This window comes from Syngnathus floridae, chromosome 12 (genome assembly GCF_059516105.1).
Source record: "Syngnathus floridae isolate MCC-2025c chromosome 12, RoL_Sflo_1.0, whole genome shotgun sequence".
Classification (NCBI taxonomy): domain Eukaryota; kingdom Metazoa; phylum Chordata; class Actinopteri; order Syngnathiformes; family Syngnathidae; genus Syngnathus; species Syngnathus floridae.
Genome location: NC_142424.1, coordinates 6,578,046 through 6,599,493, shown reverse-complemented (window position 1 = coordinate 6,599,493; position 21,448 = coordinate 6,578,046). Strand labels below are relative to the sequence as shown.

The 21,448-nt window shown below is 43.0% G+C and overlaps 1 protein-coding gene across 3 annotated transcripts; it reads left to right on the top strand.

Annotated features, from left to right (window-relative positions):
- The first annotated feature begins 1,694 nt into the window (after nt 1-1,694).
- On the top strand, nt 1,695-21,271 carry sema4d (sema domain, immunoglobulin domain (Ig), transmembrane domain (TM) and short cytoplasmic domain, (semaphorin) 4D). Of its 3 annotated transcripts, XM_088391575.1 has the most exons (20): nt 1,695-1,840; nt 3,859-3,977; nt 6,689-6,747; nt 12,239-12,372; nt 13,796-13,941; nt 14,053-14,115; nt 14,367-14,465; nt 14,696-14,789; nt 14,882-14,998; nt 15,098-15,249; nt 15,336-15,511; nt 15,588-15,744; nt 15,821-16,043; nt 16,116-16,228; nt 16,312-16,484; nt 16,572-16,618; nt 16,689-17,030; nt 19,932-20,144; nt 20,221-20,312; nt 20,896-21,271. In XM_088391575.1, exons 4-20 carry the CDS (start codon nt 12,276-12,278, stop codon nt 20,914-20,916), a joined length of 2,325 nt encoding a protein of 774 aa, XP_088247701.1. In that variant the 5' UTR covers nt 1,695-1,840; nt 3,859-3,977; nt 6,689-6,747; nt 12,239-12,275; the 3' UTR covers nt 20,917-21,271. The 3 variants fall into 3 exon arrangements, with proteins under 3 accessions (XP_088247701.1, XP_088247700.1, XP_088247699.1); XM_088391574.1 differs by lacking the exons at nt 19,932-20,144; nt 20,221-20,312; nt 20,896-21,271 and adding an exon at nt 17,121-19,297 and having other exon boundaries at nt 1,699-1,840; XM_088391573.1 differs by lacking the exons at nt 19,932-20,144; nt 20,221-20,312; nt 20,896-21,271 and having other exon boundaries at nt 1,701-1,840; nt 16,689-19,297.
- The last annotated feature ends 177 nt before the right edge of the window (nt 21,272-21,448 follow it).

Genomic DNA, 21,448 nt, shown 5'->3' with positions numbered 1-21,448 from the left:
TTGTGTTGCATGCGCTGACTTTGCCTCAGGTTAGAGGTTATATGTTGTGAGTTTGTCTTGGATCCTTTTTGAAAGGTTATGAAATGCCAGTAGAAGCGATTGGCATATTGCTTCTATTTGTTCTTCAGACACTGATCCCCCCCTTAATAGCTCCCTTTTGTTTCCAGGGTACTTTTAGATTGCACAACTTAGAACTTAACAGAAAAAGTGAAGAAAAAAAAAAATTCCATGCGCTCGGAGTAATAAATGATCAGCCTGTTTGCTTTTTCTTTAGCTTTTTGTCACAACCTCTTTCCTTAGCAATCATCTTCACTTCTCTAGAGGCACCTTGTTTTCCACTCTTAATCAATTTGAAGTCTTCTACGGTTCACCATTAGTCACTAAACACGTTAACCTCCACCCGGGGTTGCCCATGTGAGGGTTTTGACGTACGACTTGCGCCCACCCGTATCGTTCTAGCTACGCAGTTTCAGGTCAAGGGAGCGGCCTCTGGTGCTCTGATGTTGAGGTGTGCGGGTCCTGTGTTGCCTCCACACGTCAGACATCTGGGCCAGCCTACACCACCCCCTCACCTAACACCACTACCCATACTCGACAGCCACAACAATGCCCCCATCCCACTCCCCCAGGCTGCAATCATTTGTTATTGGCAGGGAGGGGCACCATCTGGCTTCATACACCAGACATGCCTGTAGAGGCATTTGGTGTGTGTGTGTTTGTGTGTTACTGGTCATGCATAATGCACGACTGACTGCATTCCAAAGATGCTTTGGCGACCCATAGATCAAACCTTTGAAATAAACTGATAACAAGGACGCATCTGAAGAAGTCAGAAGCATTTTTCACACAGAGATCACGTTAAATTACTGTATCACAAGCTAGCTGTAACCCAATCCACTGTAGTTATTAAAATAGGCTCCATTTTGTGATCCGGTCGGTGATCGGTTTATTTGAACTCCCTGATGGATGATTGATCTAAAAAGTTGTTTTCCCAGGCAAGTGCTTTAGAAGTGCTATCCGCGGCAAAAGCTTCCCAGGCCTTGCTGACGACATAACTGAGTGCAGTGCAAAGCTCAGCCAACTTGGCTGTGTGTGTGTGTTTTTTTTTAAAGTTCCCAGCGTTTAGTGTTGCCGAGGGCACAGAGCTGGAAGGGAATGGCAGTGGGAAAGCAGCCCACATACACTATATTCTGTTTGTTGTGTTTGTCGTCTTCCTCCTATCTATGTCTAATTACCATCTGCATGCAGGGCAAGTTTGACTTCTACAAAAGGCAGATTTTAATCTTTCCCCTGCTTGCTGATCAACAAAAAATTCAGAATCTCCCCAGTGATACCTCTTCACCGTTTTTATTCTGTTAGTGCCTTATGATGTCCAAATTTTGAGCTTCCAAAATAAAATGCCTTCCAAGTTATGCCCCCTGGAAATTTGGGTGCCACGCCCACTTTCGGTGTTGCACAGAAAATTTTGGCCCTCAAGGACCGGAGTTTGAGACCTCAGCTTTAACAGCTGCACACTCCTGAGTGCTCAAAGGAGAGAAGAAAGCAACCCCCGTCACAATAGACACACTCCCATATGACCCCTCCCCCCCCCATCTCTCGCTTGGTTCCTCCACCTCCTCCTCCTCCTCGAGTCGATTGTGTGCGTTGAGGTTTTCCAGGGACTACACTGCACAGTAGCAGAGCACCGCCCTTTTTTTACACGGTAGACGACGGAAACAGGCGTGGGTGATGATGACAGTCATATTTGGGTGATAAAATCGTTCCGATTGTCTGTCATGCACCGACAAGACCGAGCGGAAAAATCTCTCCACCTGCACAATCTTCCCCCGCTCTCGTCATGGTAAGACTCTTGCCTCTCGCGTTATTGCTCCAGAAATCACATTTTGTGCTGTGTGGATTCACTTGCATGGTTCGTCGCTATTTTTACTCCGCCCAGTGGAAGTAAATAATGCAGTATTGTGGTGGATTGCACTTTCTGGGTATTTGTGGGACTTTTTGTTAGGTGGGGAGGGGAAATTGTGGCTAGAGGTAGATTGGAGATTCCAGCTATTCCTTTCTTTTCAAAGTCACCACAGGTTTTTTGGGCCATTTTTTTACCCATATTTTAAAAAATATTGAGTACTGCTAATCCTGTTAAGGTCACTGCAGACTGGTTAGCTAGGATGCTAGCTCTGCCCAAGGATGAGCACTTGATTGATGCTAAACATGACAACCACTGAAACTAAAATATTACATTATAAACAACTGGGGCCAGTACCAGTTGATAATCATTTAGATTGATTCATCATTTAGCAATCTTGCGGGAGTTAAATTTCTTCAAATCCTCATGATTTGGGCCTCCCAAGAGTAAATATTGTCAGATTTTTGTGGCCCATTTGCGGTCCTCCATGAACAACATTTTTTGTGTTGAATCAAAGTTAAACATTTGTGAACATCTGCTTTTACTTTTGGAAACAATGATAAACATGTTTTGTCTTTTTTTTTTCCCCCCCAGACATTAAAAGCCAAACAAGTAACTGAATTGTAAAGAGAATGGGAAAGACCAAAAGGGGAATTTTCTTTACCTCACTTCCCTTTTAATTCTGTAATTACTTTGTTTGTGGATTTTCTGGATTTACAATTTGAAATAATGCTTTGTTTTTCAATTTTTTCAATTTTTTTCAGTGTATGAAATGAACCGTCTCTCGGAGTAACAGTCATTGCAGTAAAGACGTTTGGTTGAGAGACTGAAGAAAGCGGAACTAAAGCATTAACCTGTGATGGCCATGGCTAATAAAATTCAATGACTGTCTTGTTAAGAACTGCTGCTCGTACATGAAAGCATCCGTTTGAAGGCAGCGTAACATCGGAGCAGACATCAAATGTCCAATCTTTATGTGATAAATTTACAGAGACTGCCTAATGGAATTGGGGGATTGTCCAAAAAACCCCGACCGTTTTGGTTTGGATAATCTGTTTTGGATTATGTACTTACTGTCCATTTTAAAGAATGTCGTAAAACGAAAAAAAAAAAAAAATTTAGTGTGCATTGCTTTGAAAATTGGAATAGCAACACTCATCTGCTTACGGGGCTTTGATGGGTCACAATCTCTGTTTTTTTTAATTTTTTTAACACATAATAGCGTATTAATCTAGGAATCCAATGTGGCTATTGTAATCCCGTAAAGGCGGGATGAAATGAAGAGCTAATACCTGATTTTGGTGTTAGGTACAGCATGCATCACATTAAAATATCCTCTTCCAATAACTTTATAAATATTTAGGACGATTTGTAGCGATGAAATTGTTTGTTTTACTCATGTATTTAGCAACGTTTTTTTATTTCACTTTGTGAAGTTAAGCAAAGACAAAAGCTAATTGTTTTTATTTTACCTAAATACGCAAAGTATTGAAAACCCAAAAAGGTTTGTGCAAACGAGTGATAAAATTTTTCAGTCTTGAATTTTGATAAAAAAAAAGACAATTAATTTCACAGAATAGAGCCTGATTTTAATTGCTATTTACCGAAACGGAGAGCAATCTATGACATCTTTTTTTTTTCTTCTCCCTGTGTGTTCTTTTGATAGCAATTATACCATTTGCTTTCTACTGAGGGGATTACGTATCTCTGTTTAGCTAGCTGGCCCGCTGAGTCGCGGGGTGTGGGGGGGGGGTCTGCTTCAGTCTCCACGGTAACAGTATCCCACAGATCTCGTCTCGGAGAGAGCGGGCCTCGTCAGTGCAATTGTGAGCCACTGAAGCATGCCTGCTAAGTTTGGAATCATTTCACAGCCTGATTGTCATTTTGTGTCTACTCAATGACCAATCACAGTTAAAGGAATTTCAATTCACGCTAACTATCCTTTTCATTTTTCTCAGCAGATTGGCATTTTGAGAATCCCCAGGCTTCATCCTCAACCTGTTTCAACTGTGAAAGTGGGAAAGTGCGACGGCGTTTTAATGAACGACTACACGCTAGCCGACGCCGTGATGGATAAGTAAGTGACGTCTCCTTGTCACGCATGTGTCACGCTATACTCTGGCTAGCTTGATTATTCAGTGTGAAAGTAAGACAAGGAGTGCTGTGGCTGCTTAAGCAATAACACTCCACTCACTCCGGGAAGTGTTATTTGAGTGTTCCAGTACACTACCCGAGGGGAGATGGGGTAAGAGAGTTCATGACACAGAGGAGTAACTGGTTATGGTTGTGTGGGTGTTGCAAGGAGGGGGGGCAACTGTTTTGCCCCCCCCCCTGAGAGTGTATGACATTTGCACTAATTTGCATTTCTTGTTACCACGGACAACTGTTTCCAATAATTTCCTCATTAATGTTTTCATGGAGAATTTGGGTGCTGTCAGCAAAAACAGGTTTGCATGCTATCAGTGGTCATAATAAGCGGAAGGAGTACAAGAGGCCCGGCCGGGTCGGTCAGCTGAAAGGGATCTTCGCAAACAACAAGGCGGCCAGTTCCTATTATGAGGCAGCCTCATGATCGCCCAATATTAAGTTTGAAAAGTCTTTCATTCAGGAGCTCGGCAATATAAAGTGAACGTTTTAGGAGTAAGCCATGATGTTGTTGACGAGCTGTGCGTCTCTGATGAAAGGTATCTGGGCAACCAGAAGGATGGAAAAGGAGGGGGAGGAGCCACCCTTTTTTTTTTTTCTTTTGTGCGACCGTGTTGTTATACGATGGTTCAATAGTGAAGAATGATAAATGTTATTCCAAAAGGAAGTGAGGGGAAAAGTTGGAGGAGGTGCCCCCAAAGCGGCTACAGGGAACAAAGTCCCCCCCCCTCCCCTCCTACTTAACATTCACACAAAAGAAGCCAAAAATGCTTCGTATTTGCTTTCCAATTTGCACAAACACGCAAACAAAATGTCCCCTTTATTTCCTTGAAATAAACATTTGTTCAGTGTGGGATATCAGTCCACATTCCTTTTCGGACACAAGCATTCCATTCGATATTCCCAGATAGTCTACTGGTCTGTTTCCGGGAGCCCTTTCCAACCTTTCAAAAAAAGTTAACCTTGTTCATATTTGCCTGTTTGGAACACTTTTTTTTGTATTTTGTGCGGTTTCACACTAGCGTTAAAGCTTGGCCTCCAGCTGTACACAAGCTTTTGGTTTGAGGAAAGTTTGAAAAGCCAGATTTGCCTCTATAATCCTCTTCAACACAACACCCCTCCTCCCGTCCCGAGTAGGATTTCACCAAACAGGAATTTCATCCTCTCTCACAAGTTTTTCCTCATGTAGTGAATAATTTGGACAGAAAGCCGATTCCCAAAAATGAAGAGTACATGAAAAATAACCTGTTTAGCATTGGTGTCAAACTCAAGGCCCGGGGGCCCAGATACGGCCCGCCACATCATTTTATGTGGCCCGTGAAGGTAAATCCTGCATCAACTTTATGTGTCAATGCTAAAATTGCAAATTGTCTTCATATTTAAAAACTACAGATATTGCTAGCATTTTTTTTTTTTTTTTAACCGGTCATCTTTTTAAAACATTTGAACAATTTTTACTAGCCTCTGATTTCAAAGCTAGTTATTCATTAGTTTGTTGTGTAGCCAATACTGTATATAATATAAGGCCTTAACAGTCATAATAACCCCCCGAAGGAAATTATGAGTACAACGCGGCCTGCAACGAAGATGAGTTTTACAAACCTGCTGTAAAGAATCAGATGATTGATTTCCCAATAGAGGAAGTCTTGAGCCTGATTCGTAACTGGGAGCATCATTGTCCATAGTGGGAAGTCGGGTGTCACACTGGGGTGACCTTCGTCTGTCATCTGTCATTATGTTTCCTGCTCACTGGGTTTCTGGAGTGGAAACCATTTGATAAATTAGTTCTGAGTCTGAAGAGTTCTCATTCAAGTCCACGCCTGTAGCATGCCCACTTCCTTTCCGTGCCCTTTGCAGACCTCGGTGTCACCAAAGGTCTCAATCTCTGGCCACGATAAAGACGTATGTAGGCGTGGCGCCGTCTGAATCGTGCAGGAAAAAACCTCCGCATCAGCTGTCAGCGGGTTTTGTCGGAGCTGAGCGGGTAACAGTCTGAGTGCTTCCTAACCATGTTGAAGGGGTTGCAGCCTTTGACCCGAAGCTCATCAATCTCGCACCAATGTCATCATCTCACCCGTCTCAATCCAAGCTGTCGGAGGAGAGCAGGAGGCACGGGGACTTTTTGTATGGTTTGTTTGTGTTCGCTAGCATCCGTGTTTGGCTTCTTTGTGTGGGCATCAACAATGGAGTCAATTCTGGAGTGCTCACTGAAGGGCTGCGTGGGATATCTTGGGAGCCAGATGACCTTGAGCTCACGCTATGTTTGTTTAGATGTGTAGATTGTAGTAATATTTTTTGGTATTTATATATACATGTTAGCAAATTAGCATTTTTTTAAATTGTTTTCCTATGACCTAAATTCTGTTAACGTTTTTTGTTTGCGGCGTCATGGCTTTAGGGTTAAGTTAGTTTAGCAGATGCTACCATTTTATATCTAAATGTTCCTGAAATAATTATCTTTAAACTTTCAAATATCATGTCTAGGGGTGCTACATCAAGACTGTATTTTGTATTTATTTTTATAATGTATTTTGGATTGTGTTCCTTTTATATTGCGACAGCGTCTGTCCCATATTGACTCCAAGTCCTTAAAGGTACATACACACAATAACATCCATGTTTGATTTTTCTCTTCTTGCCCAGCTTGAGAATTTTATAATTCTCCCCAGCGGAAGAGCATCGCATCTTGTAAGGAGCCACAGGTCAGAAACGTTCCTCCTCCTCCTCACCCCCTTTTTGTGCTGTGCTGTGCCAGACTGTGACCGAGTTGTTTGTGTGCTTGCACGCTCCAACTCGAATATTGCATGCTTGCCCGACCATTCCCTGCCGGATCAACTTTTGCTTTTCCTACTCCTGGAATCACCTTTGGGGTTTGCTCTCTGCTTTATTTTTTTTAATTAATGCCCTTTTGCATGAGTATACCTTGCCCACTTTGATGTCCCCCTGCTTTTTTGTTGGTGATCTTCCCTCAGTTTCTCTTGGAAACAAACTGATGGTCATGTGCACAGCTGCTTGCTTTTTTGAACTTCACATTTTACTTTGCTCTGTCACTGTTCCCTGGCTTTTAATCGTTTACGAAAGCCAAACTTGCTCGAGACCTAAAAGTGAAATTGAATTGAAAAGCCATTACTGAAAGAAATCTTAAGGTTTGTCTTTGTGTTGTTTGACCCCTCCCCACTTCCCTTATAAAAACCAAAATGGCCCTTTCCCAGCGTTGAGTGAAGTCACCTGCCCTGGTCTGCGTACAGAACAAAACAACCACAGATCGGACTAGCAGTCACGCAGCATGTCTCAAACAAGCAGGCTTTCACGGCTTCCCCAAATAGGCTGCCGTAATGTGCCCCAGAGGCCCGGCGGCCATTATGGTGGCCTCAAGTAAAACGACTCGTCTGTGAATGGTGGTTTGCGTATGACGGACTTTGATTTCCTCCTTTCGCTGTTTGTCTCACATACAGCGCCCCCGTAGGTGTATTTATTTGCTTTATCAAAACAAAACTTTATTATACATTTGAAAACCTCTGTCTTTAGCATGTTAAAATTGGAATTTAGTCCAAACTTTCTGTGCTGAGAAAGGGAAGCAACATTACAAGCACTTGACTCGCCCATATGTTCACTCCAGAGGTTTTCAGATCCGCCTCGGCCATGTGACTAAAGGAAAGGGCGTGTTTTTTTTTTTTTTTTTTTTTTTGTTTTTTTTTTTAAGAAAACCTCTCCCATCGGCATACTAAATACACCCTTTGCAGGACCTGACCCCTCATTTGCCTTTGCTGTGGCCACTTTAGGTTGACATGCTAGCTCCGCCGTGGTCCAACAGCTACTAATTATATACGAGGGTTTTCATTTTACATCCTCTGAATAGTGTCTCCTTCACACAAGCTCTTATTCTTTTTTGGTCAGTCATTGATCGTTCAAGCCACCCTTTTTAATATAACCAGGAATAGTTTGTTTTGGGGGTTCCCGTGTGTTTGCTTGATCCTTAAGGAAAGGCGTGGATTGTATAAATGTACCTCGAGGTTTGAGCTCAATCTGTTCCGTGATGGTAAAACCAACGTTAATTAACGTTGCGGGTTTAGCAGAAGCTAACCACTGTGATATAAATAAGTTTAAAATCACGCTTAATGTAAAATCGGAAACCCATAACTTCCGAACTGTTAGCGCTAAATTCACTCGCTCAGTATCAGTTCAGTCACCGTGAAAAAATATTCTCATAATGCCCAAAAGCCAAACAAATACTAAATTAATCCTTCCATACTGATTTAGAAGAGGTTTAGGGAGATGACATGACAGTCCAGAATTTGTCTGACATTTAAGGCATATTTTACAAGCTTTAAGGCATACGACTGTATTTAATCACGTAATCATGCAACCGTCCATCTGTCATCTGGTGAGGTTTCAGTGGATAATGCATCGAGACTGCTGTGTCATCTCCCAGCGGCTGGCCAACCACCGGAAGTCACGCATTAAGTACCTCTTTTTACGAGCTGTACATTAATTGTCCCGTTACATAATTATGAAGAGGCAGGCTTTGGAACAGTAAACAATACACACTTACCAATCCACCTGTAGCCACTATGTCGGAATTCAGTAATTGTTGGAATGAATGATCGCCAGCTGGAGTTGTAATGCTTGGTTAAGCCGAGATGGTTAAAGCCTCGGCTGGACTGACAGAATCAGTTCATCATGCTGCGGGGAACCCGAAAGCCGCCTGCTTTTGTTTTAAGGCTCTTGCTCTGTGTGGTCCACTGACCCCCGCCCCTTAGCTTACAGTTCGACGTCCACTATTTATAGCCAAACATGCATTTAATGTCTAAATCTGTCCTCTCCTCAACATTTGTCTTGACTGCCCTCGTCCTCACCTATCCTCTGGCTCTCGTAGTGATTTTTGGGAGCTGGATGGGTATAAAACCAATGAGACCTCATAATTGTTGGGATTGCGCTACGCCAATCCCCCTCCTGGGGTCAGATGAAGAGAGGAAAGCCATATGTGATTCACCACTTGATCATTCAAATCCTGCTCATAAAATTTGGATTTGGGATTGATAATCCAACTCTCATCAAAGTACATAAAACATATTAAGACAGGCTAGACCATTTTTGAGAATGAAAAAAAGTCTTTAATGTATTAGGTACTGACTTATTATCAAACTAAAATAAATAAATAAAATCTAAGACTTACAAAAAATCCCCAAAATGAGACTCTCAAATAATTGCAGTAATTGAAACATTTTTTTTTTCCAAATTATTTATTTTTACTTGCATTACGATACGAACACTATTTTGTGACCCCAAAAAATCCTCCTACCTATGCAAGAATAAAATGATTTGCAGTCTGTTGGCACGAGGAATGAGGACGAATACGAAGGCATTGATGTTGATCCATTGATGTGTGAGCCAGCCAGAGCTCTTGAGAGGTTGGCAGCTTGTGAATGTCCAATTCTGTTGCATCCGCCTTCGCCGTTCTGCTTTCCGGATGCCCAGAATCTTGTCTCCATTGCATTTGAAATGTGGGAAGACACCATCTTGTATTGTGGCCCGGATCATCCGGGTGTCACACATAAAGACTTTGAACCACTGTCAGGTATGACATCATTTAATGTTGCTGCTTATCTAGTAAGAGTTCAGTTTGGTTAAAAAAAAAAAAAAAAAAAAAACATTTCTCATCAAAACAAGATTGTTTTTTTGGATACACAGATTAGTTATCTAACGCTTTTAGCTTCCGATAAGCTGAATATACTTGTCCCTGCTTGTGCCGCATGCACAGAGACACAACACTAACACATTTGATTTGGCGGCTTATGAATGAAGCGCTTCCTCAAAAAATTTTTAAATAGAAATCATGCTTTGAGCGTCTCGACTTTTTTTCCTCAGACTTTCCTATATAGCAGCCGCTCGCCCCAATGTCTTAGTTTTATTCTGGTTGCTATGGTGTTATGACCCTTGGCATTGACCCAGCATTAGGCTCCACCTCTTCAAAGCAAGCGTGAAAAAAAGGTTTTGACTGAAACATGTCACTTGTTATCAAAACAGAACAACAACTTGCCTTTCCTACACTTGTGTATAGGAATGTACAATCTTAACTAATGAATGCCTAATGATTAAATGTTCCCTGACCTGATTCTATTCAAACTTTGACATTCCTTTGGAGCTTATTGTGGCCTACAGTTGTAAAGTCTTCTGGGAAACATTGCACAGAATTCCAAATTGCGTAGCCAAGGTTTTTGTGTGAACAGATAGGCAAATGCGTCTTACGTGACCCTTTCTGCCTCAAGTGGGCACCCAGCTAACACGAGTGCTCGGTCACCAGCGCAATACTGGGAACCCCACGGCCCTGAGCAGGTGCCGCCTCCTTGTGAAGCCCAAGGATCCGAGAAGGTAACACAAAGGGCTCAAAGAGGCCTGCCAGCATGGTAACCATCTTGAATATCCAAGCCTGGTTTGACGGCCCCTCTAAATCTGTCAGTGGGCTGAGGGTGGCTGCCAGTTTTGCGCTTTCTGCTACTGTAACCCACCAAGCCTTGAAAATGGGCTTTTAAGGCTTTTGTTAAGCTTTGACCTAAATGCGGTGCATGCGCAGCGCTAGCTGGCGAGCTAGGAGTTTGCGCTAGGAGTTTACAGACACCTACAAAGTTATGATTTATATTCATGCCTTTGTTTTCACTCTTTCTTAAAACTGACAATAACGTTGTGGTTACTTCTGCAGCTTGCAAACTGGCTCTTAAGCCAAAACTGTGCCGGCATTTAGTTTGGCAAGAGTGTGACTGTGTCCTCTCCTGCTTCTCTGTTCATTGTTTGCTACTCTGGAGTGTCGATGTAAAGGGATGGAGGTTGGGGGGGTTGGCTGGCTGGCTGGCGGCGAAGTGAGTGGAGGCCATCTTCTGTAAACAATTGGTCCTTGTGCACTTGGAGCAACCACCCCCTTTAACCCCTCCTATTACAGACCTTGTGACTCAAACTGCCAAGCTTGGTTGGTGATCCCAATGTTTGGGAGGTCAAAACGCCCTAAGCAATTAGTTCTCATTTACTCAAGAATCAATAATCAATTAACAACCCCCACCAACTCTATTTTAGCAAAAGAAATGATTGATTGTGTATGTGGCCTCCTACCACCGACACCCTTGTTATTAAAAGTAATGACTAACCTATATTTAGAATTAGCCTGGATGGTCCTTTTGGGTCATAACAGACAATGGATTAGTTGTTCTCAATTGATCTAATAACAGAAATACAAAAGAACCACCTTAAAACAAATAATGTCCAGGTCTGCCTTTTTATCGAAAAACTATTCTCATATAAGACAAACTACTTTAGTTCATTTTCACTTTTTCAATTAAAAACAAAAGTTTTGATTTTTGGAACGTAAAAAGACCAAGCTACAACCCAACAAACAATATTTTTTTTAATATCCATTTTTAGTTAAAAACTATTTTTTGAAAAGGCTCTTAAAATGGAAACATTTGCCAGTAAGCAACAAGCCAAAGTCTTTTGTAACTGCCAAATAAGTTTCTACCAGTTGATGACTAAAACCCCCATGACACCCGATAACCTGTTATCTCTACCTTCATGTGGCCGACTCACCCGTTTGCTGCAGGTATCTCTGATGGTGTTGTGGAAAAACAAGAATAACCCGCTTCTGTCCGGATCACTTTACCATCACTTTGTGAAAAAGCGTCTGACCTCTCACAATATTATTTGTTGATATGACGTCAGCATGAATAATTGAGCTCTGCTAGCCCGTAGCTTCCACACGCAACACTCAAACTATCCCAATTGGATAAAGAAAGCAGAAAGGCTTTGAGTGATGATTATCATCCCAACTTTGTCCATGTCAGACTGTCTTAAACTTCATCTGAGGATTTTTACATGCAACAATTTGCTGGCGCACTTGAGCAGCACTGTGTTTCTGGTACAAGTGGGATTGAGAACAGATTTAGAGATTTGTTTTAAGGTTTCTGCTTAATCTGGAAAGTCCCCACACACAACGGTAGATTTACAGATAGGCCTCAAACAACCGACTTCAGATCACCTCTTAAATATCGACCATTATGGTCAACCCCAACCGCATGTGGACAAGCAAGGGGTCATGTCGCGTTTCGGTATGAGGGGATGTGGCTTTTGCATTGTCTTCTAACCTTTTTGGTCAGCATTGCGTGAGAACTTAAGCGCTCTCCCTGTCTCTTATGAAATATATTTTAGAGGAAACTTCTCTGTTCCGAAGCTGTCGGAGTCCAACATGGGGTATGGCGTTCTAAGCGTGTTCCTGGGACTGCTCCTGGAGGTGTCCACTCACGGACCCCATGCTGTGCCCCGAACCTCCTGGAGACACCAAGGTGAGTTTTTGTGAAACACACATAGCTCAATCGCCTTTGTGTGCTTGTGTTTAGCAGCAAATGGAAGCTGACCTTCTTCAGGTAGCAAACTTGGTTGAGAGAAAATCAACACGAGACGAATAAGTTAATTTATTTCCCTTGCTTCAAGATTTCAGATTTTATTTAATTTTTTTTAAAATTTACATTGTGTGTTTATTTAGAATTTCTTTCGTATTTATTTATTTGTTTGTTTGTTTGTTTGTTTGTTTGTTTATTTATTTATTTATTTATTTATTTATTTATTAGTTGCTGCCCTGCTGCTGTATTCTCTGAATATCCTATTAAGCTGTTTTTGTACACAGGTCAAAGAAATAAAAAAAATATTACTTTAGTGCCATCTACTGGAATATTTTCATTGTTAATTTGTTCAATTTAATTCAGTGAGATTTTTTAAATTAATTTTTAATCTGCATTTGCAGCCACATGTTGCTTTTTGGCAGTCCTTGAATACGCGTTGCACATTGTCTCTGTTTCTCTCCCGTCAGCTACTGAGCTGCTGTAGTTTACTTTAACTTTAAAATTTGCCTAAATTGTTATTATAGCCAAAAGGGCGAGTTTAATATTTTAACACATTTGTTTGCCCCTGTGTGATGTTATGCGAGTTTGTGCTACTACTAGCTGTTATTGATATTATCCTAGCTCTGAATGCTATTGATGAGCCTCATGTGAAGCTGTTTTTATTTTATTTTTTTTTAAATAAGTCAATATGATTTATGTAACTTGGGTTCATGATTATGCACGTTAGTTGCATGGCATTGCTAATTTACGTTTCTTATTGCTGCCATCTTGTGGAATTAGTATTTAATTACAAATTCCTTTTAGAAATGCGGGTCAGTTGCTGGTGGATTAGCTCAATTTGCGGCAAGGTAAATAGCGCACAAATATCTGGATTTTACTCGACACCTTTCCCATTTATTAATTTTGCTTCTTACTAGCCGATTTTTGGAAAATGCAGGCGCAATGAAGACACAGTGGAAGGCAGTTGCACAGTGAGCATAGTAGCCCTTCCTGGTGTCCGCCCTCCATCATGTTTTAATTGACGGTTATGCATGTAATTCCCTGAAAATGACTATTTGTCTTGCCTGTACCCGATGTTGGCAGCGAGACCACAACAACAATGCTTGATCTTTTCTCGTGATGTATTGGCCAGACTTGTCAGACAGCCCTTGTTTATGTTTCTTGCACAGAGAAAAGATATTTTTATTCCGTCTGTGCATTGTGTTTGAACTGCGGCCATTTTAAAAGCTTTACCAACTGTACGAACGATGTTTGAAGTCAACACACATTTTCTACATAACAACCTTCGTGTGGTGGTAAAACACAAAAAAAGCCAAAGAAAAAGCAAAAAATAATTGTTTTTCAATTTTGTGCTTTCTGTGATCAGAGTTGGAGTTGATGGAGTTTTCAGAGCCAGGCATCTTCAACTATTCCACGCTGCTGCTTAGCCACGAACGGGACGCACTCTATGTGGGCGCCCGGGAGGCCATCTTTGAGCTCAGCAAGAAGAATGTGACCGTCCGAAACAAGAAGGTATGGAGCCAATTTGTTGTTTTAAGACTATATTTAACTTCTTCAAGGCCATACAGATAATTAACATGCTGGGATATGATTGTTTTTAAACTGCAACTTTCTCTGTTCAAGGTTCTGTGGCAAGTTGGCGAGACCCTCATGGCCATGTGCACGCAGAAAGGAAAATCCAAGGAGGTGAGGAAGCGGCAATTTTTATTTTGATTTGTTTGTTTTGTTTTAGCAACACCATGAATTAGATGAGTGAATTTTTGACTGATATCTTTTATGTTTTACTTTGTATTCGTTTGTGTTCCTCAAAATATAAAAAAAGTGGTGAACGGATTTATGGCTTTTTAATTCATGTGAATAGAGAAACCTAATATGAATAAAGATACGGCAAATTGTATGAAGTGTATTGTAATCTATTCGTCTGTGTTGGCATCTAGACCGACTGTTTGAATTACATCCGAGTGCTCCAGGTAGCTGACGACCGGCGACTCTACGTCTGCGGGACACATGCCTTTCAACCAAAGTGTGATTACTTGGTGAGTTACCGTTTTCTCCATTTTCCCTCAAAAGTCACTCAATAGTAGCCCATTGGAAAGTACGAAAAACAAAAATAATAAAACAATTTAAGGTGGTGAAAAGTAGTTGCTGGTAATTTTTTTGTTTCATTCGCATCTTGGCTTTTTTAATGAATTAAATGTAAAAAATTAAAACACTAATAGAAACAATATTACGATATAAATAAATTTAATAAATTTGTTTTTTGCAGACTTTGGCTAACTTTTCATTAGCGGGTCGAGCAGAAGATGGCAGGGGGAAGTGCTCCTTTGATCCCTCACAAAGCTTCACCACCGTCATGGTTGGTGAGTTCAGGCCCCTTTTCCATGAATAGATTTCTTCATCGTTGATAATCATCCCACAGAAATTCAAATGCCTTTTTTTTTTTCCCCATCAGATGGAGAACTGTACTCTGGGACTGCTTACAACTTTTTGGGTAGCGAGCCAATTATTTCTAGATACTCTCCATCAGCATATCTGCTGAGGACGGAATATTCCACATCATGGCTCAATGGTGAGTGAGCTAAAGTGGACAACAATAGCAAGATATATGGGATATTATTATTTTTATTTATATTATTTTTGAGAACACCTCCCCTCTTGTTTTCTGCAGAGCCCAGTTTTGTTTTTGCCGACGTGATCAGAGAAGGGGAAAACCCTACAGACGGCGAAGATGACAAAATCTACTATTTCTTCACCGAGGTGTCGGTGGAGTACGAGTTCTTCGGCAATTTACTCATTCCTAGGGTGGCCCGTGTTTGTAAGGTGGCTACATTCTTCATCACCTTTGTGGCACCATTCCCGTTGTCGCCTTTCCTCCAGCTCATCTCAGTCGCTCTTCCTCAACTCAGGGCGACCAAGGAGGACAGAGGACGTTGCAGAAGAAGTGGACGTCCTTCCTGAAAGCCAAGCTGGTGTGCTCTATGCCCGAACTCAACTTTGTCTTCAACGTGGTGCATGATGTCTTCATTCTGAAGGCCCCCCACTTGAGGGACACAGTCATCTATGGGGTCTTCACCTCTCAGTGGTCAGTCATACCATCCATTTTAGTTTTTGTGGTGTATTTTATCTGTTTAATCTCATTCTCCATCTGGTCTCCAAAGGGGGAATGTCGGTCTGTCTGCAGTATGTGCCTACAACATGTCCGCCGTGGATGAGGTCTTCTCCAAGGGCAAGTACATGCAGAAGGCCACTGTGGAGCAGTCACACACAAAGTGGGTTCGCTATAATGGCAACAGTCCTTCACCGCGCCCTGGAGCAGTAAGTTTACAGACACAATGTCAAATTTCTTCACTGAGGCACCAAGTGTAGAAGACGTTGCTGTGTGTTCCGGCAGTGTATCAACAACCGTATGCGGCAGCAAAACATCACCAGCTCGCTGCACCTCCCCGACAAGACCCTGCAGTTCGTCAAGGACCACCCCCTGCTGGAAGACCCTGTCCTGCCCATCGGGAACAGGCCCCGCCTCATCACCAAGGACGTCAACTACACACAAGTTGTCGTGGAGCGGGTCCGCGCCCTTGACGGGAGCACCTTGGATGTCATTTTTACCGGAACGGGTACGAAACAGTTCCAGAGATTCAAAGCTTGAATGTGAGGTAGGCCTGTTAACTAAGACCTGACCACTTTAGACACGGGGGTCCTGCATAAGTCAGTGGTTCTTGGAGGAGAGGTCCACATGGTTGAGGAAATCCAGATGCTGAAGAACTCCGAGCCCATCAAGAACTTGGTGCTGTCCTCCGAGGTCAGTTTTGTCATGCATTAGGAAATAGGAAATTCTCTCTCCATCTGCATTTGAGTATCTAAATCCTCTGACCCTCCTCACAGACACAATCTCTGTACGCCGGGTCCGACTCAGGCATTGTTCAGTCGCCCACGGCGTTCTGCGGCAGTTACCACTCCTGTGCCGACTGCATACTGGCCCGAGACCCGTACTGTGCCTGGGAACCCCAAACTGCTCGCTGCGTCAAAATCTCTGACACGCCCAGTCAGCATCTCAGGTGAGTCAACAAAGACGACAGCTCAATGTTGTCATTAAACCATTTGTGCAGATTGTTTAAGTAAAAAAATTACATTTCTCCCTCTAGGAGGCTAATTCAGAGCCTTAGCGGCGATGCGGACAAATGTCCTAAAGGTACGGTGCTATTCAGTCCTTAGTATTGAAACGATGATGTGCTAAAGTCATATGACTTTGTGTTTGCTAGCTCCCATTGTGCCCGTGAAGGACTACCAGCGTGTTTCGGTGAAGCCCGGCAGCTCCTCCGAACTGCCGTGCCCGGTGCGCTCCAACGTGGCGCAGGTGATGTGGCGTGCCAACGGCTCGCTCCTCACCGAGGCCTCGCCCTTCCACTTCATCCGAGAGAACGGCCTGCTCATCTACAGCGTGGCCGCCGAGGACCAGGGGCGCTACGAGTGCTGGTCCGTAGAGTTCGTCGCCGGCGTCGGGAAGAACTTCACCCGCCTCCTAGCGGGATATGTCTTGACTTTGGAGGGCACGCACGTCGAAACCACGGGACAGAACCAGGAGAGCACGCACGGCGTGGAAGGTAAAGTTGAGGCCGACAGAGTGTTAACATTAGCCCTCGCCCCGCCCAATTTTACCGCCGCCGTGCAACTCACGTCCCCGCCCCACTCAGAACTAACCCCAAGCAGCAGCAGCAGCAGCACCGAGATCGACGCCCCGGAGGCGAAGTACTTGCAGCGCGGTAATGGCATGGCCCTCCTCCTCCTCTTCCTGCTCTTCTTCCTGCTCTTCCTGGCTGCCGTGGCCTACAACTGCTACATGCAGTATCTCCCGGCTCCATGCCTGCGCCTGCGGGCGGCCCTTTTGGGCACGCACAAGAAAAGCGACGCCATCCAGCCCGAGTACAGCGCCTGCGAAGCGGGCCTCATGGAGGCGCCAGCCGTGTCAGACAAAGTCGCCGCGACGGAGCGACCGGCGCAGAACAAGAGTCAGAACCTTCGCGCGCTGCGTGATACGGGCTACGAAACAGAGCCCGAGTGCAGCAACGGGCGGGGGCCCTCACACGGCTTCGGCGACGAAAGCCCGTCCTCACAGAAACCTTTTGACGTGGACTGCGACTCCCAGTCCATCCAATTCGCTGACGCCGATGAGCCTTATTCCTAGAAACAAACTTGGCGCTCTGGCCACACACGTCGTCGTTTCTGCTTTTTAGGTTCAGGTTATCAAAGTGCAGAAAACTTCCAGAAAATTTCCATTGGAAACTAAGCTGGAGATTCCCATGAAATGTTTCCAACTTTAATAATTACCAGAGTACACACACGCCAGTTTTCCACAACTACAAACACGCAACACAACCTGTCTCTCCTCTACTTATGTCCGCCAAAAGCTAATTAGATCTTTGTCCGTTTTTGTCACAGTTAGTCTCTTCAACATTTACGATTGTCGTTTCCACTGGGGAGGAATAACAATCTCCCAGTTGTTGGTATGTCTGTGTGTGTGTCGTTTTAGCTTTGGTCCAACAAGCAAAGCTCGTTTCTTTATTCCAAATTGGAAACATTGTTTACCAAATTGGTAAGTTATGTGAATGTTTTCCAAATTGGACTCCGTTTTCTTTGCATAGGCTGAGTATTTTTTTGTGTGTTTGCGCGTGTTGTGCGTTGTTTGCAACCTGGGCCGATGGACTTAAACAATTCTCAGGGAAGGTGTTACTTATGTCGTTGCGCAGCTTTATTCTCGGAAGGTGATGTCTGATGGAATGGACGAATTGGATCACTCTTGTGTTGAGAGGAAAATCTCCACTTTTTCTGCCATATTGTTGTTTTCAATTTATTTTCAATCATCCACTCTATCCTCAGATTTTTTTTTTTTAAGTTAAGCCTCAAATTTCCTCAAATGTTGGCCATCTCTTTAAGAGACAAACACTTTCTAATCTGACAATTTGTCTTTTGCCAACCAAAACAGCAGCACCAATTCAGGCAGTTGAGGTTAATTGTTGAGATTCGCCACATTTTTCTTTTTTTTTTTTTGCCCATTCCTTTCCTGTCACTTGACATACTAAATTGTAAAAAAAAATTCTCATGTCTGAAGGTGATAAAAACAGTGGCCACCATTTGCAGGAATGAGGTGAATTTATTGTGAGGAGTTTTATTTATTGCTGTTTTCCCAGCATCTATATTGTCTCTTGCACATCACAGTGTCCCGTGTTCCTCAATCTTCCTTTTTCTTTTGTCTTGCTCCCTTTTTCCACCACCACCACTTCCTTCCTTCCTTATTTCCTTCCTTATTTCCTTCCTTCCTTCCTTCCTTCACAGCCTCTGTCTTCCCTTCGTCTACTTTCACTTCATCCTCTTCCTCCATGAAGCCTCGTGTGGAGGCTGGTGAGGTGAAAGTGAGGCTGTTGCCTCCTTTACTGAAGGACCAGGCGTGGGGGCTTCACGCTCATGAGGTTTTCCTGCTCTTCTGTCTGGCCCTGGGTGAGTGATGAGCCCCCCCCCGTCCAGCCTGCAGCCTAACAACCACTTTTAACCCCGCTGCTCATTTCTGTCTGGACTTCACCTGCTTGGCCTGACTAACATTGTGGCCTGTGCTCTGAGCTGAACTTTTGAATGTGGTGGCACTCAAGGAAGAAGGTGACGTTCTATCTTTGAATGTCCGTGAAGGAGTGCTGTGGTGTTTTTTTTTGTTTTTAATCTATGGTAGGCTCACTGTGTTGCGATGCCAACTAGGCCATTTTTGTGCCTGCAAATCTGTCACAATATCTCTGTGTGTATATATGGGAAAAAATATATGTAAATAAGCTTTTCAGTAGGTAGGGAGGAAGAAAAAATAAAAGGTGTCAAATGTGTCTAACGCTGGCTTGTTTGTGTTTTTAATTTGCTGGTTTTGTGTGATTAACACCGTTTAGCGACAAATAGACCTCTTGTGCCACACTTCTATTTCATTTCTTGATTTTTCTTCAACTTTTATGTTTTTTTTTTGTAATGGTACCAGTGGGAAAAAAGCAATATACACAGAATTGTATTATCCTTGCAATGCATCGTGAGAAACGTCCACAATCCAGCCTGAAGTATTCATTACATGCATGCTTTGTTTTTTTTTCTTTGACATTTTTTCGTCGTACAAAGAATGTGTGATGCTATGGGTCCCCAAAACTAGTTTACTGCCAAGTTGTATATGTCTGTTCTGGCTGCTCAGTAAAATAAGTACACAATAACTATCAAATGAGAAGAACGGACAGCAAAATACGTTTTAGAGGGTTTCCTGTACAATGTTGCATTGCTATTTCGGGAGAAAAGGGATCAAGGTACCATTTTTGATTGTCATTACTGGAAGATACATTAATTATATCCAGCTCATCTAAATATTATTTACATAATTTTAAATCGTAACAGCTCGCGAGTAGGAAATCGCAAATGTGCGGGGGAACGCTGGATTAAGAATGCAAGCAGTAGGTCAACATGCAAAGCCCCCTTCTGTCCCTCAGGTCCTAGCGACGTCCGAATTCACTGGCTCATAAACGGGCGCAGTGCGGACACGGCCGTAACGGAGTACCGTCTCCCGCTGGCCGGGAACACGGTACTAGTGAGCAGCCAGCTCAGGACGGAGCCGTTACTCCGGGATGCCCGTTACGGCTGCGTCGCCCAGGCCAGCACAGGGAGCGAGGCGTCGCAGGTGGACCTCCACCTTGCCGTCGGAGGTACCTTTTGCCCGACGGGGGTGTCCAATCCGTTTGTGTCACGGTTGGTGTGATGAGATTGTTGGTTGTTCGACAGATGAGGAGAGCACCCCGTCTAGAGATTTGAACCAATGGAGGAGTGCGCTCACGCAGCATGAGCAGCTTCTAAAAAGATGGGAGAAGTCTTGGGTAGGTCCAAGTGTCTTTTTCTAACCTGGCACTAACATGCTCCTTTAACGGCTTTGCAACATTTTCTAATAATCAACTATAGTAACCTTCTGTCTACAAATTTCAAAAATAAACTTTTGCTCAGATACTCCATAATCTCCAATTTGCTGCAACAGAGAAATAAATGCAGAAGACCTACATCATCTGAAGATAAATGCCTCCAAATTGTTAAATAAATAAAAAACATGCTATTTTAGCAGCACCTTAGTGCCAGGTTGTGCAGTATTTGATCCACTAAAAGTGATTTTTTTCTCCAGTGGCCCTTAATCTCCTCTTGGATAAAGTCAGTCTCCATATACCGAAAAGCAAATATTGTGCTGTAGACCTTTGTTATGTTGTGTTGGGTTTTATCAGTAGAACTTTGCCTATGTAATGAGTTCACCACAGCATGATCTTAGGATTTTTCCAGAAATCTCACCAGTACAGTAAAGAAAAGCAGCAATGCTCAGCATGTAAAATTCTTCCATAGGGATGCACTGTGGTCATCTACAGCCATGCATTTCTTGTTTCCAAAACTCATTCTACCTCTTTGTCCACGCCACAGGAAAGATGTGATGGCCACTGAACGCTGCCTACAGGCCACAAAGCATCAGTTTACAATTGGAGATGGAGGAACCCGTGACCCCCCACCCCCCCAATTTTTAGGGAGACTCGAGAGCCTGGAGGTCCAAGTTAAAGGAGTTTTTTTGCGGGACACGAGATAAACAAGTTACTGGATTTGTGATGAATGCACTGGGACTACAAAAATGGAGGGAAAGGCTCTATGTAATTATCTTGGTGTGATTTATGTATTTGTATGCTGCATTAAAAAATAAATAAACGAAATAAAGATAGTTTACAGCAGCATTCAGACATGGCAGATGTCACTGATTTTCTTTTCCATGTGCCTTGAATGCAGGAATAAAGGAAACTTTCATTTGTTTGTGTTGTACTTGTGCCCCCCTTTTTCGTCTTTTTATGTGCGAGTTCGCTGTATAATGCTGTTGTGGCACCCTCTTGCGTCCAGATATAAAATAACAAGTACAAATTTTTTTCAACTATTATTATTATGATAAAGACACGTGCACATTTTGCGTCAATTGTACTGCATTGATCTT

Excerpts from the sequence above, each read along its gene's own strand:
- sema4d (XM_088391573.1), top strand. The coding sequence starts at position 12,276 with ATGGGGTATGGCGTTCTAAGCGTGTTCCTGGGACTGCTCCTGGAGGTG. Across the intron at positions 14,790-14,881 it reads CTTCACCACCGTCATGGTTG|ATGGAGAACTGTACTCTGGG; the intron begins GTGAGTTCAGGC and ends TTTCCCCATCAG. Across the intron at positions 14,999-15,097 it reads TTCCACATCATGGCTCAATG|AGCCCAGTTTTGTTTTTGCC; the intron begins GTGAGTGAGCTA and ends TGTTTTCTGCAG.